The 10,020-nt window shown below is 36.5% G+C and overlaps 1 protein-coding gene across 13 annotated transcripts in view; it reads left to right on the top strand.

The window, feature by feature from the left end:
• The first annotated feature begins 6,736 nt into the window (after positions 1-6,736).
• col25a1 (collagen type XXV alpha 1 chain) overlaps positions 6,737-10,020 on the top strand; it is a 130,409-nt gene continuing 127,125 nt past the window's right edge. For all 13 annotated transcript variants that reach the window (XR_003280627.1, XM_026247063.1, XM_026247064.1 and 10 more), the window contains exons 1-5: positions 6,737-6,990; positions 7,122-7,166; positions 7,644-7,721; positions 8,092-8,115; positions 8,545-8,589. Coding sequence is in view for 12 of the 13 variants with exons in the window: in XM_026247063.1 (XP_026102848.1) it covers positions 8,584-8,589 (6 nt within the window). In the remaining variant the exon portion in view is untranslated. The remainder of the gene's footprint in view (positions 6,991-7,121; positions 7,167-7,643; positions 7,722-8,091; positions 8,116-8,544; positions 8,590-10,020) is intronic.

Raw genomic sequence — 10,020 nt, 5'->3', positions numbered from 1 at the left:
ATAAAATGTCCGATCTTCCCCAAACTGCACATGTGTGATAAGAGTCCTGCCCTGAACACATCTGAAGGCCAAAATTCCATCAGGTGTGGCAAAATGGCTCGATAGCGCCACCTATACACTTTCAACAGAGTGCGCCTCGAGCTATGTTTCACGTACATGTACAAAAATCGGTATACACATGTAACACACCAATACCTACAAAAAAGTCTCTTGGTACGAAATCCGAATCCCAACAGGAAGTCGGTTATTTAGAATTTTCTCTGCAAAATTGGCGTTGTTTTTGCCATTTTCAGGGGTTGTACTTTAACGAACTCCTCCTAGAGATTTATTCAGATCAACAGCAAACCTGGTCAGTGTAATCTTAAGCCCTTTGCGATGTTAAATTGCGAAGATCTTTAGATTTCGTTAAAGGGCGTGTCCATGGCGGCCTGACAAATTTCGATGTTTCACCATGAAAAAGGAAGTTGCTGTAACTCAGACATACAATGTCCAATCTGCCCCAAACTTCACATGTTAGATAAAACTTCTGCCCTTAACAGATCTACATGCCCACATTCAGTTATAGTCATAGCGCCACCTATTGGCAACAGGAAGTGACATGTTTTACGCTGCGACAAACTACTCCTATAATTTTTTTGAGATTAACATATATTTTGTGGTCAATCTAATCTAAAGGCCTGTGCAATGTTAACTTTTGGAGAGCTTGAGTTTTTGTTAAAGGCCGTTTCCATGGCGCCATGACAAAATTTGATGTCTTGCCACAGCAAGAGAAGTTGTTGTAACTCAAGCATAAAATGTTCAATCTTCCCCAAACTTCACATGTTTGATAAGAGTCCTGGCCTGAACACCTCTGAAGGCCAATATTCCATTATAATGATAGCGCCACCTGCTGGCAACGGTAAGATTGGCACATATATGGGATATACTTTGATATATTCCACTTATATTTAGGACATTAAATGCATATTTCTCAACGTTCACCTTTTTACTAAAGCCACACGATGGCGGTGAGCCCGGGTGCGAGGGCCCGTTCATCGCTGCTTGCAGCTTTAATTAGGGCCCGAGCACCGATGGTGTGAGGACCCTCTTGGAATTGCTCCGTTTATTATTATTATTATTATTATTATTATTATTATTATTATTATTATTATTATTATTATTATTATTATTATTATTATTCTCCAAAATGAATCGCATTTTTGAGGGCCTAAACATGCTCGAAAAGTCATGAAACTTTGCACACACCTCAGAACTGGCGACAATTTACGTCTGATATGGGTTTCAGAAGTGGGTGTGGCAAAATGGCTCAACAGCGCCACCTATACACGTTCAACGGTGTGCGCCTCGAGCTACGTTTCATGTACATGTATGAAAATCGGTATACACATGTAACTCTCCAATACCTACAAAAAAGTCTCTTGGAGCAAAATCCGAAACCCAACAGGAAGTCGGTTATTACTAATATTATGAGCAAATTTTGTGTCATTTTTGTCATTTCCATGCGTTGTATTTTAACGAACTCCTCCTAGAGATTCATTCAGATCAACACCAAATTTGGTATGCCTAATCTGAAGGCCTTTGCGATGTTAAATTGCGAAGCTTTTGAGTTTTCGTTAATGGGCGGGTCCGTGGCGGCCTGGCGAATTTCGATGATTCGCCATGAAACAGGAAGTTGCTATAACTCAGACATACAATGACCAATCTGCCCCAAACTTCACATGTTTGATGAGACTCCTGACCTGAACAGATTGACATGCCCATATTCAGTTATAGTCATAGCGCCACCTATTGGCAACGGGAAGTGACATATTTTACACTGCGATGAACTACTCCTAGAAATTTTATGACATCAATGTATTTTTTGTGGTCAGTCTAATCTAAAGCCCTGTGCGATGTTAAGTTGTGAAGATCTTGAGTTTTCGTTAAAAGGTGTGTCCATGGCGCCGTCACGAAGTTCGATGTCTCGCCATGGGAATAAAAGATGTTATAACTCAGGCATAAAATGTCCGATCTTCCCCAAACTTCACATGTGTGATAAGAGTCCTGGCCTGAACACATCTGAAGGCCAAAATTCCATCAGGTGTGGCAAAATGGCTCGATAGCGCCACCTATACACTTTCAACAGAGTGCGCCTCGAGCTATGTTTCACGTACATGTACAAAAATCGGTATACACATGTAACACACCAATACCTACAAAAAAGTCTCTTGGTACGAAATCCGAATCCCAACAGGAAGTCGGTTATTTAGAATTTTCTCTGCAAAATTGGCGTTGTTTTTGCCATTTTCAGGGGTTGTAACGAACTCGTCCTAGAGATTTATTCAGATCAACACCAAACCTTGTCAGTGTAATCTTAAGCCCTTTGCGATGTTAAATTGCGAAGATCTTTAGATTTCGTTAAAGGGCGTGTCCATGGTGGCCTGACAAATTTCGATGTTTCGCCATGAAAAAGGAAGTTGCTGTAACTCAGACATACAATGTCCAATCTGCCCCAAACTTCACATGTTAGATAAAACTTCTGCCCTTAACAGATCTACATGCCCACATTCAGTTATAGTCATAGCGCCACCTATTGGCAACAGGAAGTGACATGTTTTACGCTGCGACAGAGATTAACATATATTTTGTGGTCAGTCTAATCTAAAGGCCTGTGCAATGTTAACTTTTGGAGATCTTGAGTTTTTGTTAAAGGGCGTTTCCATGGCGCCATGACAAAATTTGATGTCTTGCCACAGCAAGAGAAGTTGTTGTAACTCAAGCATAAAATGTTCAATCTTCCCCAAACTTCACATGTTTGATAAGAGTCCTGGCCTGAACACATCTGAAGGCCAATATTCCATTATAATGATAGCGCCACCTGCTGGCAACGGTAAGATTGGCACATATATGGTATATAGTTTGATATATTCCACTTATATTTAGGACATTAAATGCATATTTCTCAACGTTCACCTTTTTACTAAAGCCACACGATGGCGGTGAGCCCAGGTGCGAGGGCCCGTTCATCGCTGCTTGCAGCTTTAATTATTATTATACTTCTCCAAAATGAATCGCATTTTTGAGGGCCTAAACATACTCAAAAAGTCATGAAACTTTGCACACACCTCAGAACTGGCGAAAATTTACATCTGATATGGGTTTCAGAAGTGGGTGTGGCAAAATGGCTCGACAGCGCCACCTATAGACGTTCAACGGTGTGCGCCTCGAGCTATGTTTCACGTACATGCATGAAAATCGGCACACACATGTAACACGCCAATACCTTCAAAAAAGACTCTTGGACCAACATTCTAAACCCAACAGGAAGTCAGTTATTTTTAATTTTATGAGCAAATTTTGTGTAATTTTTGTCATTTCCATGCGTTGTATTTTAACTAACTCCTCCTAGAGATTTATTCAGATCAACACCAAATTTGGTATGCCTAATCTAAAGGCCCTTGCGATGTTAAATTGTGAAGATTTAGAGTTTTCGTTAATGGGTGTGTCCGTGGCGGCCTGGCGAATTTCGTTGATTCGCCATGAAAAACGAAGTTGCTATAACTCAGACATACAATGTCCAATGTGCCCAATACTTCACATGTTTAATAAGACTCCTGGCTTAAACATATTTACATGCCCATATTTAGTTATAGTCATAGCGCCACCTATAGGCAACAGGAAGTGACATATTTTACACTTTGACAGACTACTCCTAGAAATTTTTTGACATCAATGTCTTTTTTATAGTCAGTCTATTCTAAAGGCCTGTGCAATGTTACATTGTGAAGATCTTGAGTTTTTGTTAAAAGGCGTGTCCATGGCGCCGCGACGAAGTTCGATGTCCCGCCATGGGAATAAAAGATGTTATAACTCAGGCATAAAATGTCCGATCTTCCCCAAACTTCACATGTGTGATAAGATTCCTGGCCTGAACATATCTGAAGGCCAATATTCCATCGGGTGTGGCAAAATGGCTTGATAGCGCCACCTATAAACTTTCAACAGTGTGCGCCTCGAGCTATGTTTCACGTAAATGTACAAAAATCGGTACACACATGTAACACACCAATACCTACAAAAAAGTCTCTTGGTATGAAATCCGAATCCCAACAGGAAGTCGGTTATTTAGAATTTTCTCTGCAAAATTGGCGTTGTTTTTGCCATTTTCAGGGGTGGTACTTTAACGAACTCCTCCTAGAGATTTATTCAGATCAACAGCAAATTTGGTCAGTTAAATCTAAAGGCCTTTGGGATGTTAAATTGCGGAGATCTTGAGGTTTCGTTAAAGGGCGTGTCCATGGCGGCCTGACAAATTTTGATGTTTCGCCATGAAAAAGGAGGTTGCTGTAACTCTGACATACAATGTCCAATCTTCCCCAAACTTCACATGTTAGATAAGATTTCTGCCCTTAACAGATCTACATGCCCATATTCCGTTATAGTCATAGCGCCACCTGCTGGCAACAGGAAGTGACATGTTTTACGCTGTGACAAACTACTACAAGAAATCTTTTGACATTAATGTATTTTTTGTTGTCAGTCTAATCTAAAGGCCTGTGCAATGTTAAATTGTGGAGATCTTGAGTTTTTGTTAAAGGGCGTGTCCATAACGCCATAACAAAATTTGATGTCTCGCCACAACAAGTTAAGTTGTTGTAACTTAGGTATAAAATGTTCAATCTTCCCCAAACTTCACATGTTCGATAAGAGTCCTGCCATAAACACATCTGAAGGCCAATATTCCATTATAATGATAACGCCATCTGCTGGCAACAGGAAGATTGGCACATATATGGAATAAACATTGATATATTCTACTTATATTTATGAGTTTAAACGCATATTTCTCACCGTTCACCTATTTACTAAAGCCACTCGCTGCCGGTGAGCCCGGGTGCGAGGGCCCGTTCATCGCTGCTTGCAGCTTTAATTCATATTGTGATTCTATTGAAATTTACTCAATCTGTTATTATCACACAATGAAATAAACTACAAAGTAAAATTCCTGAGAATGAAAGCCTTATTGTAATATATGTCTTGAATGTTTTGTGAAAAATATAAAAACACATTAAAATAGGTAAAAATTAAAAATCAGTAAAAATTATTAGAAATCATTAGGCGGAAATTTTGTGTGGGGGATGAATACATTTCAAAGCTTCATTTTACTGTTTTCTTTATAAAGAAAAGACTCTAAGCTTTCAGATGATACCATATGGGCTGATACATTTGCTTTGCAAATGAATCATAAACATTTTTATGTGGTTCGCAGAGTGTTAAATAAACCCATATTATTAACAATTTATTTGGTCATATTTATTTCCATGGTGAATCTTAATTTCGGAGCTCCACTGATCATGACTTCTCATAGTTAAACTCATAGTTACTCAGACTTCAAGGTTAAACTCAGGGTTGACTGAACCTCCTTATTGAAATTGGCCCCTGCAGGAGTTCTTTACCCAGTCTAAATAAACAAAAGACACATGAAACATAATGAATCCCTAGCTGTCAGATAAAATACATTAATTGAGAGACAGTCTTCCAAAGTTCAAATAAACAATCTCTGATAATATATATATATATATATATATATATATATATATATATATATATATATATATATATATATATATATATATATATATATATATACAGTACAGACCAAAAGTTTGGACACATTACTATTTTTATTCTGCTTATTTCTTCTGCTCATCAAGCCTGCATTTATTTGATCAAAAATACAGGAAAAATGTAATATTGAGATATATTATTACAATTTTAAATAATTGTTTTTAAATTTATTATACTTTAAATTATCATTTTTTTCTGTGATGCAAAGCTGAATTTTTAGGATCATTATCACATGATCCTTTAGAAATCATTCTAATATGATGATTCATTATCAAAGTTGGAAACAGTTCTGCTGCTTAATATTTTTTTCAGAACATGTGATACTTTTTTAGGATACTTTGACGAATAAAAACAAATAATAATAATAAAAAAAGATGCTATGTTTTTAAAATATAAATATTTTGTAATAACAATACACACTACTGGTCAGTAATTTGGGGTCAGTTTTCTTTTTCTTTCTTTTTTATAAAATCAATACTTTTATTCAGCAAGGATGTGTTAAATTTATAAAAAGTGATAAAGAAAATATATTATTAGAATATATATTATTTGATTTTTTTTTTTTTTTTTTTTTTTTATAAATGCAGTTCTTTTTAACCTTTTATTCATCACATATATTAGACAGCAGAACTGTTTCCAACACTCATAATAAATCAGAATATTAGAATGATTTCTAAATGATCATGTGATAGACTGGATGTTACATGTGACACTGAAGGCTTGAGTAATGATGCTGAAAATTCAGCTTTGCATCACAGGAATATATATTTTTTTAAGTATATTAAAATAGAAAACTATTATTTTAAGTTGTAATAATATTTCACATGTGGTCCAGCTCACCCCTAAACCATCTCGATTGGGTTCAGGTCCGGTGACTGTGGAGGCCAGGTCATCTGGCGCAGCACCCCATCACTCTCCTTCTTGGTCATATAGCCCTTGATGCCTTCAAGTGTGACTCTACAATTTTCATAGTCATGAAAATAATGAAAACTCTTTGAATGAGAAGGTGTGTCCAAACTTTTGGTCTGTACTGTGTGTGTGTGTGTGTGTGTGTGTGTGTGTGTGTGTATATATATATATATATATATATATATATATATATATATATATATAAAATCAAAGTCTTAAATTTTATATGGTGTAAACCCTCTCTGTAATTCTCAAGTGGAGCTTTAAAAAAAAAAGACATTTATTTGTTTTTGCACCAGTCTTTAATCAGCTTATTGCTCAACCAGTAACATGGACCATAATTAATCTGACCACAAACACAACTGATATTTTATCATGTTGCTTCTGAATGTGTTGATAAGTCTATAACTGTTTTCAAATAATTATAAGGGAGAGCAGGGGGAACCAGGAGCACCAGGCCCGAAAGGTTCAAAGGTCAGCACTTATTATTTTGTAACCCACATGCACACTTGAAAATTTGTCAATAAAATTTATTACATAGTTCAACAAACAGCGGACATTATTACTTTCTCAAAATACTAAAATATAATATCGGTCCATTACAGGGGGATTTAGGAGACAAAGGTGATGCAGGCCAAACAGGATCACAAGTGAGTAAAGTTTAAAATTATTTTTTGACAACTCTGACTAGCAAATGTTACACTGTTCTGTACATTAGCTTTATTCTTGCACATTTTATTGCTGTGTTGTTGTTGTTTTGTTGTTGTTGTTGTTGTTTTGTGGTGATGTAATTTGGTTAAGTTTGTACTTGAAAGAATGAAACCAGAACGAAAAAGATTTATTGATCGTTCACAAATACAGGGCATAAGGTTGTGAAACAGCTGGTAAATATCAGACAGTAAATAAGCAGACAAGATACACTGACACTACTCTGATGATTTTGTTCAAGCCTTGATCAAACAATAGGCAAAACAGCCTAATTTGGTTGGCAAATCAGTGGAATAATTTGTTCAGTTCCCTGCATGCACTGAATTGTTTGAAACAGTTTCTTACTCTGAATCGTCAGGAATTGCTGGAAAACAATGCTGAAATGTATATTTACCCAATTAATTAATATATTGTTACAGGGGCAACCTGGGGAGAAAGGTGACCAGGGTACAACTGAAATCATAGACTACAATGGAAACATCAAAGAGGCTCTTCAGGTTAGAGGAATCATATCATATTTATTGTCTTTCATTGGAAATCATATTTCTAACCTGTAAGTTAAGACATCTTTCATATCACAAGCCAAAGTGCTCAATTCCTAATATATGATGAAGTAATTAAGAAGAATTTTGACTGAAAGTAAGGATTGACATAAAATAGGATAAACTTCAGTCTGACTGTTCACATTGAATTAACTTTTAAATAATTCCAATTCACACCCAACAATGCATAATGGATAACGTTCACCAGTGTTTTATGTGGGACTTGAAGAGTAATGGTCACAGACAAAAAGCATAACACACAGGTTAGTCTGATGCATAACTGTAATCATATCTTTTACCTTCCCTCCTTCCTGACCGACTACAGAAGATAACTACTATTACAGTTACGGTAATTCATCTCTGGTTTGACTGTGTGTTATATATGTGCTTTATTTTGATCAGCATGAATTCAGTACTTTCAAAAACATGTTTCCCATAATACTGCTAATTCTCTTACAGGTGCCTTATTGATAAAAGATTTTTGTGTTGCTGTGATAGTTTTTATTAACATTTGTTTTATCTGACTTGAGATAAAGACTTCATTTAATAACAAGCATCAAAGTGTGTGAATGTTGTTCAGTCTCTCTAGTGTCATGTTTTGTATATAACAGAAAATGTGTGAGAAATGTGTCCATTGTGTGGTGCAAGTGTAATTTGACATTCGTTATGTGCATATTTACAAAACAAACAAACAAATAAATGAAAAAAATATTTGGTTCATTTATCTTCACATTATAATTTTTCTTATGTTCTTCTTTTATTTAATATTTTGACTTAGGGTCCCCCTGGGCCTCCTGGACCAATTGGACCAAAGGGGATGAAGGTAACAACTTAATCTATTAACAATGTGGCCATTATGGGGAATTAAATGAGGTTCTTATGTGAGAGTCTAGCATTTTATGTGTTTGTGACTTCGAACATTGTTAAGTCAAAGATCCTAATGTGATTGCAGCAGGGCTCCAAACTGCGACTAAAACGGTCGCATTTGCGACCATAAATATTAAAATGCGACTGAAGTTTTTGCTGAGGTCGCCACTGGCGACTAGGCCTATGTATTTACATATTATCTCTTAAAAAATTGCATGTAATGCCTTTTTTCCTGATTGTTTTGCATTCACATCGTTTGTTATGGTCGCGCATTGAGAGAACGCGTATCGAAGTTTTAGTGGGAAAAAGAGTTTTAAACAGTCCTCATCTGCCGCGCAGCAGCGCTGACACACACCTGATAAACGCGCGCGAGAGAAATTATGTAGACTTGAAGAGAAAGTGCAGAAAAACAGAGTCTATTTCGTTCATAATTTGAACAAACTACAACAGGTAAAGCTGTCATCTGTGTGGATATTGGCAACATCGTTAACAGTTCTCGTTTATAATCAGAAGGCTTCTTCTTAACAAGATCTTAGTCCATGCTGTATTCTGTTAATGCATGAACTACATTATATGAAGTGCACTTGCCGTCCAGTAATCGCTTTGTGCTTTGTTACTTTTTAATTTACAAAGTATCAGCTTTAAAATTATTCCAAATTCATAACAAAATTCAAACAATAAATACAGTTTTGGTGCTCTTTAAGGGGCCGTTCAGATATCGCGACTAAAAACGCGTGGAAAACGCTAGGCGCCGCTTTTTCTCCTTTTCAAAGCGCTCGGGCAGAAGCGCTCCTGAGGCGTCTGCCTTTGCTAAGCAACCATGACCTGCTCTCTCCATGAGACGCGTAAATTTCAGCAAAGGATAAATGGATTTGCAGCACTAAAAATCGCTTAAAGAAGCTCTGTTACTAAATTTATTTAAAAATGGCTATCCATATACAGCTATGACCAGGTTCCTTCATCTTGGCTGAGCTTTATACTTTGGTACCGGAAAGGATGAAGCTGATTGGTTGGTTCTTGTCACATGACCTGCGGTGCGTGCTTGCAGGATTCTGAAAAGTTGAGATGTTTTTAACTCGATGCAATCGTGAGTAGTGCCTCAGTTCAAGCAGCACGTGAACCTATCATACCTTACTTTTTACTACTAGAGTACATAATGAACATGAATTAACATCAAAATGTAGGCTATTTTATAAGAGATTATACAGTACAACACTTTCAAACTGTGGAAAACGTGTAAAGCTTGTTAACATTGCTACGTAATATTAACCTCAGTAACCTTTCAGTGTCCATCATCAGTCAGCTAGAAAAATAGCTATAAAGAGGAGCATTTTGCTATATTTATGAGCTATTGAATTTTTATATTTTTACTTAACCTGTTGTCTAT

The sequence above is a fragment of the Carassius auratus genome, unplaced genomic scaffold (genome assembly GCF_003368295.1).
Source record: "Carassius auratus strain Wakin unplaced genomic scaffold, ASM336829v1 scaf_tig00014207, whole genome shotgun sequence".
NCBI lineage: Eukaryota > Metazoa > Chordata > Actinopteri > Cypriniformes > Cyprinidae > Carassius > Carassius auratus.
Note: the sequence above shows the minus strand (reverse complement) of the source record. Positions and strands in the feature narration are given on the sequence as shown.